Source organism: Capra hircus, chromosome 1 (genome assembly GCF_001704415.2).
Source record: "Capra hircus breed San Clemente chromosome 1, ASM170441v1, whole genome shotgun sequence".
NCBI lineage: Eukaryota > Metazoa > Chordata > Mammalia > Artiodactyla > Bovidae > Capra > Capra hircus.
Window position 1 is genome coordinate 130,478,206 of NC_030808.1, and position 15,396 is coordinate 130,493,601.

Consider the following 15,396-nt stretch of genomic DNA (forward strand, 5'->3'; position numbering starts at 1 on the left):
AGTTAAGCAGCCTTGCTTATCTTGCCTCTACTTTAGAAATAAACCACTTTCCCCAAGACATCCCTTATATACAGCCTTTTTTGGAAAGTGGGGGGTGAGCATTGAATAAGAATTAACAGTCAGTAGAAACTTCCATAAACAAAGCATCCTAGTCGTGCCAAGGTTGAGCAAGAGTTAAGCTAAAGATGCTATTTTGCTGATCACACTAACAGCGCAAGAAGAAGAAAGGGACAAATGAGTGCCTCACTGCTATCTCAAATGTATCTCATTCTGATATTTTTGGGATCCTCCTTCCCCAGGACACAGCTCACTCCTATGGATGCTCTGTGTTTCCCAACCCAGTGAGTTGTCTTAGGCTAGACCTTCAATGCGAGAGACCTAGGTTTGATCCCTGGGTTGGGAAGAATCTCTGGAGAAGGAAAAGGCTACCCACTTCAGTATTCTGGCCTGGAGAATTCCATGGACTATATAGTCCTTGGGGTCGCAAAGAGTCAGACACAACTGAGTGACTTTCATTTTCACTTTTTTCTTTCTTAGAAGTGGTGTGATAAGAGCATAAAAACCTGCTCTTAGGAGCGAGAATTCTTTCAATCATTTGCAATCTTACTGCACTTGTACCACTTAATTATTTTTTAAGTATAATCACCTCAGATATATTGCTTAAAAATGTTTCCTCTCATTAAACATGAGGCAATTCTGGAGAAAAGAAGAACATTAAGGTTATCAAGAGTTTATTTAAATTTTCTAACACAGCTTTCTAAATCCTGATATTTAAAACATCACTAGGAAATCCAAACTTTAGAGACCGTCAATGAGTTAACCAAAAACAAAACAAAACCACCTCTAACCCCAATGACCTATTCTCCCAGCCTTTTCAAATGATAAAAGATCACCAATTCTACTCTCTTGCTTTTGCTGGATATTAAAGTAACAAAAGCCTTCTCCAAACTAAACATTTTTTAAAATGTAAAGCAAATATTCTACAAAAAAATGAAGCTAACCATGTCAGTTAACTACCCAACAGACAATTCTTTTCAGTATCATATTAAAGTCATGAATGTCAAGGGGTCTTTCCAAAACAGAAAAGTTATAACCCTATATTTTCAGAATTATAATACTTATCAGATTCAAACATAAAACAAACAAGATTTTTTGATAGACTCTTAAATACATACTACTTACATGACACCTTGTAGAACTTTCTGGGGATCAGGGTCAAATAGCCTGTCAACATAGTGGCGACTGCTAGCTGTTACTTCCTAGAAAGTGGGGGGAAAAATTATGACATCTGAAGCCATGCAAATCACAAATTCACAGTATCACCTATAACATCAAATAGCTATATAATCTAACTTAAAGCAGAAGCATTCACATTTTTATATATACTTATCATATTAAATCAATCTGAGAAAATCTTGTGACAAGACAAAAATTAAGATGAGCAAGAAAGAGATACCCAGTTCTTACTAACATAACTAGACAGAGGAACCTTTGTAGTGAGCACTGCAAGCTTTGCTAACAGAACTGGGCCTAAGTATTAAGAAGCAAGCTAAGTTTCTTAACTAAGTGCTGGATGTCACCTACATATGAAAAAAGATAGGAATGCTATTTCTGTTTATATCCACTAAAGGGAGGGAAAATCTGATCTCAGCAAGGAAAAATGGGAAAGGACTTCATGAACAGTTTATGAAGGGTAGTCTCGGTGCAAGAGGAAGACCCTCAGAGAGACACAGAGGAGCTCTACTGCTAAGAAGCAGACGTAAGTAAAAAATAAAAACTAATATAAAGGAGTTGTTGTCACACTTTCTGTGAGGAAAAACAAAATTAAAAATTAGGGTGATTTATCAGGTCCAAATGAGTTACCCAGTCTGAATTGGCTAAAGCTGACCAGAAGAGGGAGGAATTAGAATATGAAGAACAAGGGAGACACTTACCTCCTTTTATTTGTATTTTGGGGTTTGCTCTATTATGTTATTTCCTGTAATACTTATTTGGGGGGTATATTTATTTTTATATTTAATTTTCAATGCTTAACATCATTTAAAACAAAGAACATATGTTTAAGAACCAGAGAGAAAGAACTTTTATCCCTTGCTGTTTCTTTCTGATGCCTGCTGGAATGTGCTGCTCATATACTATTAACCATTAGCAATAAGTTTTTATAGAGAGGAAGAAATACTTTTCCAGTTCATCCAGAATCCCTGATCAGAAAAGAGTTAACTGCCAAGACACAGAGTCAGCTTAAAATTCTGAGTCTCTGAAAATAACTATGGGAAAAATTTCAGGCAATATAATTAAGCTAAAAATCAAAGTGTATTTTCATATTATGGGTTTGCAACAAAAATATCCTTGTAGGCAATGCAAACACCTATTTTTAATACATACTCCATTTATAAAGAACAAACTGGCAGCAATAAGACACACTGATGAAAATTCTTATGCCTGACAGGTAACATAAAGCACTTGCTAACGGGTCTGGTTTCCTCAAAATAATATACCCAAGAGCAAAATCCAGGATACAACTGAAAACAGCACTCCCATAATACAGATATGTCTTCTCACTTCATCTGAGCACATGTGCTTTCCTGACTTTCCAATAATGCTAAGTCTGTATTCCCTGCTTTGTAAGGACTGATCTTTGATTTTACTGTTTGTCTCCACAGCTCTATATCTCTTGCCTCTCAATATGGTTTTTAAAAACGTACTTGGGTTTAAAACCTTTATTTTAAATAACAAATTTCTCCCATTAACAACAAGTCTACTTCTCTGTACTAATTCTCTGTACATTCATTTAATAAACACTGCCTATCTATTAATAAGATATGCAAGGTACAGAGGAAAGCATTAAAGTTAAAAAAAAAAGTAAGGCATGGTCTCTCCCTCAAGAATTCATCTTCTATTGTAACTATGTTTACATGTTTATATTCCCTATTAGAATATAAAACAGAAGTATACACAAATAAAGGTAAGCACTTAGGAGAGTATTAATAAACTGGGAGAATCAGTGAAGACTTCTTAGAGGAGTTGGTTTTAGAAGATGAGTAACAGTGCACAAGAATAGATAAGGAAAGAATCAGGGTCACAACCACAGCCATAAAGCAAGTGAAGCCAACACACAAATACCATCAGCAAGGATTCCAGTTGCCGGCACTGAAAACGAAGGGTAGATGGTAGAGAGGGAACTGCAGACTAGAAAGCACAGAAGGTTAATCAATATGTAGCCAATAAGGGAAACGCTACACTGCCTTTGGGTCAAAGCTCTATGCTAGGTGCCAAAGAGATGCAAGAGGAAGCTAAGGCAGAACTGTACAGAACTTACACCTATAAAGGGGCCAGTCCTATGTACAAAAATGGAACCTGTGAGTTGCCTACATAGTAGCAAGCTAGAGGATCTAGTCGGCTGTCCAAAGCGATTTTACTCTATGCTTCCGCTTAACATATTCATTTAGTTGTTTGTATGGGACATTTCTCCTATTTCACTGCTTTCCTTTGTCGATCAAGCCATCTCTCCACTTTCAGCCCTCTTCTCTTGTCTTTCAAAAGGCAGCCTGGAGGGACTCCCCTGGTGGTCCAGTGGCTAAGACTCTTGAGCTGTCTCAATGCTGGGACCCTGAGTTTGATCCCTGATTGGGGAACTAGATCCCACATGCCACAACTAAGACTCTGCACAGTCAAATAAATAAATATAAATAAATATTTTTTTAAAAAAGGCAGCCTGAAAATAAAAGACTTTGAGAGAGAAGGCGATTGGTACAGATACTAAATAGGTGCTCAGAGAAAAACTGACACTTGAGAAAAGAGGTGAAAAAGGTCAAGGAGTAAGTCATGCAGCTATCTTGGAGCCAAGCTTGTTAAGCAAAGAGAACAACAAATGCAAAGGCTCTGAAATGGGAAGCGTCTGAGGGGATCAAAGAACAGGAGGCTGTGACAGCTGGGGCAGAATGAGCAAAGGAGAAAACAGTAGGAGATGAGTTCAGAGAAGAGGGGCCAGATGGTAAAGAGCTGCGGTGTCCAATATGATAGCCGCTGGCCTCATATGGCTATTGGACATTTGAAATGTGGCTAGAAGTTGAATTTAAAATTTTTAAATTTTAATTAATTAAAATTAAATATTTAAAAACCAATGCTAGATTCAATTATTAGAAAACTTTTAAGACTGTTTAGAAATACTTGGGTATGTAAATCTACTTTCAACTGTATTTCATGAAACCTAAATACCAATCAAGTATTTCCAAGCAAAATACAAATCAAGTATTTCCAACCAAACTTTGGCATCAAAATTGTGTACAATACATACCAGATTTTTGAAGACTTGATATAAAAAAGTAAAACAATTTCATTAACAATTTCCTACATTAACTGTATGTTCAAATAATATTCTGTATATAGGTTTAAATTAGATTTAACATTTAAATTAACTTCATCTGTTTTCTTTTTATTTTTACAGCATGGTTGCTAGAAAATTTAAAATTATGTATGTGGCTTGCATTATTTTTCCACTGGACAACATTGGTCTAGAATCTGGTTGGTCATTGTAAGAATTTTTATTTTTATAGTATGATTTGGGAAGCCATTAGACATGAACTGACTTGCTTTAAAAGGACTGCTCTAGTTGCAACTATAGAAACGGACAAATATGTGGACTGGGCTAGGGAACAAAGCAGGGAGACTAGGTAGGAGGCTATTTCAGTAACCAGAAGTGCTATTCTTTCAGAGAGATGAAGGAAGCCTGGACTAGGGCAAGAGTTTTGGAGGTAGTAAGAGTCACTCAGATTCCAGATAAATGTTAAAGTTGAAATGACTATCAAATTGGATATGCTGTTGGAATAGATGAGGGATGTGAAAGAATAGAGGAGCTAAGGATAATACTTAAAGTTTCTGCCTGAGCATCCAGAAAGACTGAGCTGCCAGTTACTGAGATGGGGAAGACTGTGGGAGATGCAACTCTGAGTGAGAAGATCAAAGTTCAGTTTTTGTTAGAACTGAAAATTTTATTAGCCTTCCAAGTGAGAATGTCAAGTTACAGGTGAATATATGTCGAGAGGTTAGGAGAGACCTATTGAGTGGGAGATACAAATTAGGGAGATGAGTATAAACAGGAGCAGTATAAACAGGATAAATTCACTTAGGATAAAGCAGAGCCCGAAGACTGAACTCTGAAGCACCTGAACAAGCAGCCAGTGGGATGGGAAGAAGCCTAAGAAGCCAGATAAGGTAATGTTTTAAGAAGGGAGTAATCAACTATGCCAAATGCTATGGATGTGTAGCACAAGATAATAACTAAGACCTAAATGTTGGGTTGATGAGCTGACTGTGGCTCAGATCATCAGCTTCTCATAGCAAGACTCAGGCTTAAACTAAGGAGAGTGGGGGAAAGCACTAGGCCAGTCAGATACAACTTAAATCAAGTCCCCTATGAATATGCAGTGGAGGAGACAAGTAGACTCAAGGGATGAGAGTAAACAGGGTGCCTGAAGAACTGTGGATGGAGGTCCATAACACTGTACAGGAGGCAGCCAGCAAAACCATCCCAAAGAAAAAAGAAAGGCAAGGCAAAGTGGTCATCTGAGGAGGCCTTACAGATAGCTGAAGGAGGAGGAGAAGCAAAGAGCAAGGGAGGAAGGGAAAGGTACACCCAACTAAACGCAGAGTTCCAAAGAACAGCAAGGAGAGACAAGAAGGCCTTCTTCAACGAACAGCGCATAAAAACAGAGGGAAACAACGGAAACGGGGAGACTAGAGGTCTCTGCAGGAAAACTGGAGATATCAAGGGAACACCTTGCCCAGAGATGGGCACAATAAAGGACAGAAACAGTAGAGATCTAGTAGACGCTGACGAGATCAAGAAGAGATGGTAAGAATACACAGAACTGTACAAAAAAAAATCTTACTGAGCCAGATAACTATGATGGTGTGGTTAGTCACCCAGAGCCAGACATCCAGGAGTGTGAAGTCAAATGGGCCTTCGGAAGCACTGCTGTTAATAAAGCTAGTGGATGTGATGGAATTCCAATGGAGCTATTCAAAACCCTACAGGATGATGTTATCAAAGCGCTGCACTCAATATGTCAGCGAATCTGGAAGACCCAACAGTGGTCACAGGACTGGAAAAGGTCAATCATCACCCAAATTCCCAAGAAGAGTAGCCCTAAAGAATGTGCTAACCATCAAGCAATTGCACTCATCTCCCATGCCAGTAAGGTCATGCTGAAAATCCTGCATCCTAGGCTTCAGCACTATGTGAACCAAGAACTTCCAGATGCCCAAACTGGGTTTAAAATAGGAAGAGGAACCAGAGATCAATTGCCAACATTCACTGGATCACAGAGAAAGCTAGGGAATTCCAGAAAACCATCTACTTGTTTCATCAATGATGCTAAAGCCTTTGACTGTGTCGATGATAACAACTTCAGAAAGCTCTTAAAGAGATGGGAATACCAGACCACCTTACCTGTCTCCTGAGAAACCTGTAAGTGCATCAAGAAGCAACAGTTAGAACTCTGAACACAACAACTGACTGGTTCAGGACTGAGAAAGGAGTACAACAAGGCTGTCCACTGTCATCCTGTTTATTTAACCTATATGCTGAATACATCATGAGATATGCCAGGCTGGATGAGTTACCAGCTGGAATCGAGATACGTGGGAGAAACATCAATAACCTCAGATATGCAGATAATACAACTCTAAATGGCAGAAGGCGAAGAGGAACTAAAGAGCCTCTTGATGAGGGTGAAGGAGGAGAGTGAAAGAGTCTGCTTAAAACCAAATATTAAAAAAACTAAGATCATGGCATCTGGCCCCATTACTTCATGGCAAAAAGAAGGGGAAAAGGTAGAAAGCAGTGACAGATTTCCTCTTTTGGGCTCTAAAATCACTGCAAATCGTGACTGCAGCCATGAAATTAGAGATGATTGCTTCTCAGCAGGAAAGTTATGACAAACCCAGACAGTGTATTGAAAAAGAGACATTACTCTGCTGACAAAGGCCCATATAATCAAGGCTATGGTCTTCCCAGTGGTCACACACGGTTGTGAGAACTGGACTGTGAAGAAGGCAGAGCGCCAAAGAATTGATGAATTCAAACTCTGGTGCTAGAGAAGACTCCTGAGAGTCCCCTGGACAAGAAGGAGATCAAACCAGGTCAATCTTAAGGGAAATCAACCCTGAGTACTCATTGGAAGGACTGATGCTGGAGCTGAAGCTCCAGTATTCTGGTCACCTGATGCAAACAGCTGACTCACTGGAAAAGTCCCTGACCCTGGGAAAGACTGATGGCAGAAGAAGAAGAGGGCATCAGAGGATGAGATGGCTGGATGGCATCACTGATGCAATGGACATGAACTTGGGCAAACTTTAGGAAATGGTGAGGGACAGGGAGACCTGGCATGCTGCAGTCCTTGGGGTAGCAAAGAGTCAGACACGACTGGGCAACTGAACAACAATAACAAAAGTTGGATTCAGGAACGTGGAGATCATCAGTGATCTTGACAACAACAGTATGTGCGAGTGGTGGGGCCAAAGCTTGCTTGGGGAGGGTTGAGAGAATGGGTAAAGAGGAATTAGAGAAAGTAAATACAGACAACTCTTTCAAGGAGTTTCACTGTAAAGGAAAGAGAAGAGAGAAGTAGTTAGAGAGAGAGGTGAAGTAAGAAGTTGGTTTTTTTTTTTTAAGATGGAATAAATTAAAGCATATTTATTTATTGAGGGAATTGTTTTCATATAAAGAAAAACATGCTGCATTGCGGTACGGGAAGAACTTCTGGAACAATGTTCATGAATAATTGAGAAGAAAGTGGATTTACTGACCAAGTAGAGCATGGAAAGTACAATAGCCAGAGGCAATTAATCAGGTGGATATGGTGGTGAAAGCTTGTGGACATTCTCTCCAATTATCTCTACTTTTTTAAAGTTAAAATGGTGGGGATGGATGTGAGGGTGGGTGAAGAAAAAGACGAGAATAAGACACTGTATGGGCCAGAAAATATATCAGCGCTGCCAGGCAGCACTTAACCTTCCTGAGGCTCATGATTATGAATTTAAAGTGAGACCAGTCAGCATGGCTGTGTTTTTCTCCAACTACATTTAAATATACAGAAGTAGGCATGAATAAGAGAGCTGGGTTTAACCAGAGCTGGAATTTCACCAGGCAAGGATGATAAAGCCAGAGGAAGAGGTCGGCTGAGTTGAGAGTATATATGCCAGGTTGTGATGATGGCAGGCCTACTGAAGACCAGTGAAAGAGTGGTAGAATTACTAGAATGCAGGTAACAAGGGAATTGAAGAAGGGCTGCAGGTGTTCGGGTAGTAGGAGGAATGGTTAGGGAGGACAGAAGGTGGTGGCCAGGATGTGAAAAATTGAGATTATGAAGGGATTTTAGTTAGTGAAGGGATTTAGTTATTACATGAAGGTCAAGGTCTAGGAAAAAACCATGAGGACAAATACCTCAAAGCAGGACAGAGGATATGATCACTGGACAAGTCTAGAATTTTAGAAAAATTGTCTATACAGGTAGTGGAATTTGCATAAATTACACGAGCTAGGAGCTCAAATCTTAAAAGAAAGGAGGGGGAATGATCCAGAAGATCTATGCTCATATTCAGTCACTCAGCTGTGTCTGACTCTTTGCAACCCCATGGCCTGTAGCCCACCAGCCTCCTCTGTCCATGGAATTTTCTAGGCAAGAATACTGGAGGGGGTAACCATTCCCTTCTCCAACGGATCTTCCCAACCCAGGGATGAAACCCACATCTCCTGTGTCTCCTACATGGGCAGGAGGATTCTTTAGCACTGTGCCACCCGGGAAGCCGGGGGATCTATCGATGACTACAAGGTAGAGTCTGATGAGATGCAGAGCTGAACGTTCAGAAAAAGGGAAGAGAGGGGTCTGAAAAGATCCATGAGAACAATTCTCTCCTGTACCTCCTAGAGGTATGAGGGACATGGGAAGGAAAAGAGCCACCAGCTGAGAAGACTGCAGGAGAAAACTGAGGAAAGGGATGTCAACAAGTGAAAAGTTCAGTTTCAATCTAAACAGAAAGATGAGGGAAATGTTTGGAGAAGAGGCTGAGGATAAGGGAAATCCCATGAAAGAAGGAGAGAGGCAAGGAATCTGGCTAGAAAAGTAAATGGACAGAGATACACGGGCAAGAGGAAGGACCCTAGAGTCCTGGGCTTCTTGTGGAGGTTAATGTAAACAGAGAATAAGAGTTTAATCTTGACAACCTGGAGGGAAGGATGAGTGAGGCTGTGATACTGGGTTAGGCGGGGTGAAGAGAACTTGGGGGCTCTTTCATTCTTGCCAACAACAGCATGGATTTTGGTGAGGGACAGTTTCATCTGGGCACTTATTTACTTCTGAAATATGAAAAGCACTAGAGTTCCTCCTCCCTCCTGCCCATAGAGGCCAAAAGGCCAGGAGAGTTTCTGATGATCTGTCCTTTCAAAAAGTGGCTTCATCCTCACTTCAAAACACCAATACCCTTTCAACTGTAGTTATAGCTTTCAGGAGCTGGAAGGGATTATACACAGTGATGCTCCATCCTCCCCACCAAGAGAGCAGAGGTGCCAAGGAGCCAGCTGAAGCTCAGGGTACAGTCTGTGCCCATGAAGGAGAGCAATGCTAGCCAGGGTCACACTATGACCTCTGCCTTTTGGCACAAGGCTTCAAACAAATGACCTAGTAAGCCCTCAAAACCTAGCTCTAAACTCCTTTTACCCATTCAAAGCTCCAGAAGCCACCGCAAATGTATTAAAAATCTGTTCCATTTCTATGCTTAATAGCACCCCACCAGATTATGTGAATATGTATACAGATCCCTTCAAGTGGAAAGTTTATATATGCCAAATCTGTGAATTAGTGTTAATTCTAAGTAGAGCTGAATGTATATATGTATGAACAGGTACTAAACATTAAAGAAAGATGAGACACTTGAAGCAAATTTCTTTTTGAAGGAAGACAGAAACAAATAAGTTGTATTCCACTGTGGAGAACTACTATGTGGAAGCAATTTCCCTTTTATTAGGTGATAGGCAGTCTCCGAGATAGCCCCAGTGATCCCACCTTCTCAAATTCAAGTCCTGTGTGATGTCTCCCCTTGAGTGAAGACTGGTCATAGTGACTTGATTCTAGTAAGAAAGCAGCGCAAGTGATATAATGTCATTGCAGAGCTCTCCCTCTCTGTGTGTCCATGTCTGTGTCTGTCTGTCCCTCCCTCTGTCAAAAGCCAGCTGCCTTGTTGCAAGCTGCCCCATGGAGAGGTCCACATGGCATGGAACTAAGGGGAGCACCTGGCCAAGAGCCAGCAAGGAACTGAGGCCCTCAGTTCCACAGCCCATGTGGAACTAAATCCTGCCAAAAACCCTGTGAGTGAGCTTGGAAGTGCATGCCCCCTCAATTCAGTCTTCAGGTGAGAAGAGGTGCTCCTGTTGACACCCTGACTGCAGCCTCACAAGGAACTCTGGGGCAGAGGCACCAGCTAAGCCACATCTGAATCCTGACCTACAGAAACTGAGATAACAAATGTTTTAAGCAGATAAGTTTTGGGGTATTTTGTTACATAACAATAAATGAATAGACAATGAATAGACCTTCAAATTTACCATCCACACCAGGATAATTTTAGGACTGAAAGACAGCACTATTAACACTTGTCACAGATAACACACATAAATGAAGAGTTTTGGAGACAAACCAGGCTATATGCTCCCCCTACCTTTTACTCCTCTTTAGTAGCACAAAAGAGGAAAATCTTAATGATAGCTCAGAAAACTGGTCAGACATGCTGAAAAGGCCCACTAGAACATTCTCTACTTGCCCTTCTGAATAAACTACCCATGGCTGGGGTGAATAAAACCCTAACTTTAGGGGGAAAAAAAATTTCTTTGGGAAAGGTCTTGAATACTAAACTACTAAGTCCTACACTTGAATGGGATTTAACTCAAAGATTAGAAGTAAATGTGTTCAACTGAAGTTTTAAAACCTGAAATGAAACAATGGGTTTATTAGACAATGAACAGTGAGAATTTAAGTGTTAATTAGAAAGTTATCAATTTCATTTCATTAAAATCTTGCTCTATGTATATTTCATTAAAATAGTATGTTCTTTATTTCTACCATATTCAGGCATTGAGTGGTAGAAAAGAAAACATGATCTGGCATTAGAAGATGGGTTTGAAACCTAGTTCTACTACTTCATGACTCAGGGCAAAAACAAAATTTTGAGACTGCTGTCTTCAAGCATAAAATGGTGATGTCACCACATAGTTCAGAGTATGGAGCAAATGAGATAATACATTTGCAGGTATTACAGGAAAAACCCCTGTAAATGATCCATACAAATACTGATTTCAGGAAAATTATATTTTTGAATTAAAAAATATATCTTTTTAAAGTGTAACAAATGCTCTTCTCGGGTATTGATATTCATATTAATGGTTAAAGCTTATTCAGACAGATCAGCTTCCCTGGTGGCTCAGATGGTAAAGAATCTGCCTGCAAAGTGGGAGACCTGGATTCAATTTCTGGGTTGGGAAAATCCCCTGCAGGAGGGCATGGTAACCCACTTCAGTCTTCTTGCCTGGAGAATCCCCATGGACAGAGGAGCCTGGCAGGCTACAATCCATGGGCTCTCAAAAAGTGAGACACGACTGAGTGACCAAGCACAGCACATTCAGACAGATACCTGTCTTCACCTGATGACGGCCTTATTCTTAGAGCAAACTAAGCACTTAGCGAGAAATAAATATGCATTTGAGCGCTGAACTTAAAACTCTAATCTTTCATTACTTGAGATTTTTTAAAAACTTAAAAATGTAGAAAAGAATCATTAAAAGCAATCATTAGTGCACTTTTTATTACTAACTTTCATTATAAGTGCAGGTATAACAACAGACTCAGAAAATATTTGATCACATAGGTCAAGGAGTAATCTTTTTTTTTTTTTTGGCCATGGTGCACAGCATGCAGGATCTTAGTTCCCCAAACAGAAATCAAACCCACACGCGCTGCAGTGCAGTGCAGAGTCTTAACCACTGGGGAAGTTCCAAGGAGTAATCTTCCTAGTGTTCTTGTTCCCACACAACCAACCCAGAAAGAAAAGGTAGACAGAATACAAATATTTTTATAATACCTGACACTTGTTTAGCAAGTTATAGTTTACAAAGCATTTTCATATCTATTTTCTCATTTAATTCATGTGTTCTTTAGAAACTAAAATATTCTAACTCTCAATGGGGAATTCTGACCCCTAAGAAATGAATTTTAAACTGGTTATTGCCAATCAAACTTTAATATGTCAATTATTCCAAAAACTACTAGGAACTTCAAGATAAATTATTCATAATGTTGATCATTCAGCATTGTCAGGGAAAACCCTGGTTTAGGGGAGAGATGAAAGGAACACAACCCCAAAAATAGAATGTCTGAGCTCTACAAAGATTCACTTAAAACCTATTTCATGCTGAAATTCAACATGTGAGTATCTTTAATTTACTAGGTGCTGGTAACAGAGATTAGATACAGTCCCTTACCCTCAAGGCATTCAACACAGAAAGGAAACAGGTAAGTAAGTTACAGTTGTTATTTCTACCAGAGGATAAGTATAACCATAAAAATGAACACAAAATAAAAAGAAAGTTGAAGATATAATTAACTGAAATACAGAAGTTCGAGGTGGAATGGGAGATGGTATCTAAGCAGCAGGATGATTAATCTGAAAGACTAATATTATTGTTAGGTGAAAACGAAAGCAAAAAAGACAAGGACTCGAGGTAGAGAGCACAGCACATGCAAAAGAGTTCTGAAGCAACGTGGTGTGTTTGAGAAACGCAATTTAGTACTACCATGATTACAGTATACACTCGGGACTACAAAAGAAAAGCCTAAGTTGTACTCTTAAATTCAGTCAACAGTTAAACAACTACACAGCCTAGGCAATGACAAAAAAAAGCCCACCTTTGCAGAATTGACATTTCAGCAAGGAGAGCATGATAAAAAGCAATAAATATAATAAATAAATGATGCCGGATATTAGAGGGCTATACATGCTATGGGGGAAGTGTTTAACAGCACATTTTATTTCCATCTCCTTATACTATACACTGCATAAGCTGGGGGAAGGGAGGAGTGCAGAGGAGAAAGAGGGAGGCATACACACACATCACCAGAGAACCCCATATCCTCAGCATCTCAGTGGTTCTCAACACGGACAGCACTACTGCCTAAAATACGTTCTGTAAATTTATGGAAGTGTTTTGGGACTGTCAAAACGACAGTAGATGCTACTAATATCTAGTGGGCAAGGACCAAGAATGCTACATGTCCTGTGAGTGGACAATAGGCCCACATTCCAAAAGACTTTCCATTATAGAGTCATGCAGCAAAATAAACTTTATTTTAATATCCTGAGCCTAGACTCTAACTCCATTTTACATACAAGCACAATATATGTTCAGCATCATTTTATTATAACATTTTCCAAAAATGCAATTCCCAAAAGAATACAGAAGAGGTTGGACTTGAACTCTGTCTTGTTAGGTACTTTACCAAAAGTACCTTTTGTTTCAGAAAGTCACATCAAAATCAATATCACTTATTATATTTAAGTAACCATCACATCATACCTATATCAATCTGTCCTACAACAGTCATATTTATAGCTAAACTAACCTTACTTGCAAATATATCACCTCTTTATTCGGCTTCCTGGGTAGCTCAGCTCGTAAAGAATCCACCTGCAATGCAGGAGACCCCAGCTAGATTCCCAGGTCAGGAAATTCTAGAGAAGGGATAGGCTACCCACTCCAGTGTTCTTGGGCTTCCCTGGTGGTTCAGACAGTAAAGAATCCACCTGCAATGCGGGAGACCTGGGTTCAATCCCTGGGTCGGGAAGATCCCCCGAAGGAGGACATGGCAACCCACTCCAGTATTCTTGCCTGGAGAATCCCATGGACAGAGGAGACTGGTGAGCTACAGTCCATGGGGTCACAAAGAGTCAGACATGACTGAGAACAGCACAGCACTACTTTATTACTTCTCTCCAGTACCTGAGTATTTACTCACTTAAATGGCATAGTTTCCTACTCTTTCTCCCTTAACACAGCTGAGGCATCATGCCAACCCTTAAAAATTTACATGTAAGAACAGTTACCAGTGAATTTCACTTCAGGAGAGCCAAAGAGGTGCTTCTAAAGAAGCCAATGGTACCCCACTCCAGTACTTTTGCCTGGAGAATCCCATGGATGGAGAAGCCTGGTAGGCTACCATCCATCGGGTCGCTAAGAGTTGGACATGACTGAGCGACTTCACTTTCACTTTTCATTTTCATACATTGGAGAAGGAAATGGCAAACCACTCCAGTGTTCTTGCCTGGAAAATCCCAGGGACAGAGGAGCCTGGTAGGCTGCAGTCCATGGGGTCGCTAAGAGTCGGACACGACTGAGCGACTTCACTTTCACAAATATGTTTTAAGAACAGGTTGTGGAGTCTGGTAGAGTTGAGAACCACTAAATGAAACAGCTCTTAAAATTCCAGTCAACTGTGAGCTTCAGAACGTCTTCTCCATCCCAATTCAAAACCAAGATTTGATTTTCTGATGTCTCCAAAACTCTCAGTCCAAACAAATGCTTCCCAATTTTCTGAACTCCCAAATAACTGTACACAGCTTAGATCAGTCACAGATTCACAATTACTCATTTTAAAGTCCAAGAACACTTGACGTGTTTGTGCAATCATGTGTGCTAAGTCCCTTCACTCTTGTCCGACTCTTTGCGACCCTATGGACTGTAGCCGGCCAGGCTCGTCTGTCCATGGGATTCTCCAGGGAAGAATCCTGGAGTGGGTTGCCATGTCCTCTTTCGGGGGATCTTCTTGACCCAGGGATCGAACCAGTGTCTCTTAGGTCTCCTGCACTGGCAAGTGGGTTCTTTACCACTAGCACCACCAGGGAAGTCCCTGATGTGTTTGTATATTGTCACTAAAGAGATTCGGGCTGTCACAACCCAGAATATCAGAAATCTGACACTTTGAAATTTTACTCAACTGTGCTTTACTGTCAAATCATACGTCGCCCCTTCCCCATGTTCTAACTGTGTTCTGGTGACAATAAAGTCACAATATCCTAAATACTGCCTCAATGCTACTTGAAGAGTTCTAGTGAGACTATATTTCTCTGCCATAGAGTTAATTTCACCATTAAAGAAAACTATCTGCTGGAGAATTTTTTTCCCTAATATTGACGGGATAAAATCTACCTCCCTCTGGAATGATACAAAAAAGGATAATATCAACAGTTCAGTTCAGTTCAGTCGCTCAGTCGTGTACAACTCTTTGCGACCCCATGGACTGCAGCACACCAGGCCTCCCTGTCTTTCACCAACTCCCAGAGTTTACTCAA

At 40.3% G+C, this 15,396-nt stretch overlaps 1 protein-coding gene across 9 annotated transcripts in view; it reads right to left on the minus strand.

Annotated features, from left to right (window-relative positions):
- ARMC8 (armadillo repeat containing 8) overlaps nt 1–15,396 on the minus strand; it is a 106,247-nt gene that overhangs the window by 77,063 nt on the left and 13,788 nt on the right. For 7 of the 9 annotated variants that reach the window (XR_001918255.1, XM_018049962.1, XM_018049961.1 and 4 more), the window contains exon 2: nt 1,183–1,259. The exons of the other annotated variants lie outside the window; for them this stretch is intronic. Coding sequence is in view for 6 of the 7 variants with exons in the window: in XM_018049962.1 (XP_017905451.1) it covers nt 1,183–1,259 (77 nt within the window). In the remaining variant the exon portion in view is untranslated. The remainder of the gene's footprint in view (nt 1–1,182; nt 1,260–15,396) is intronic. 9 annotated transcript variants of the gene reach the window in all.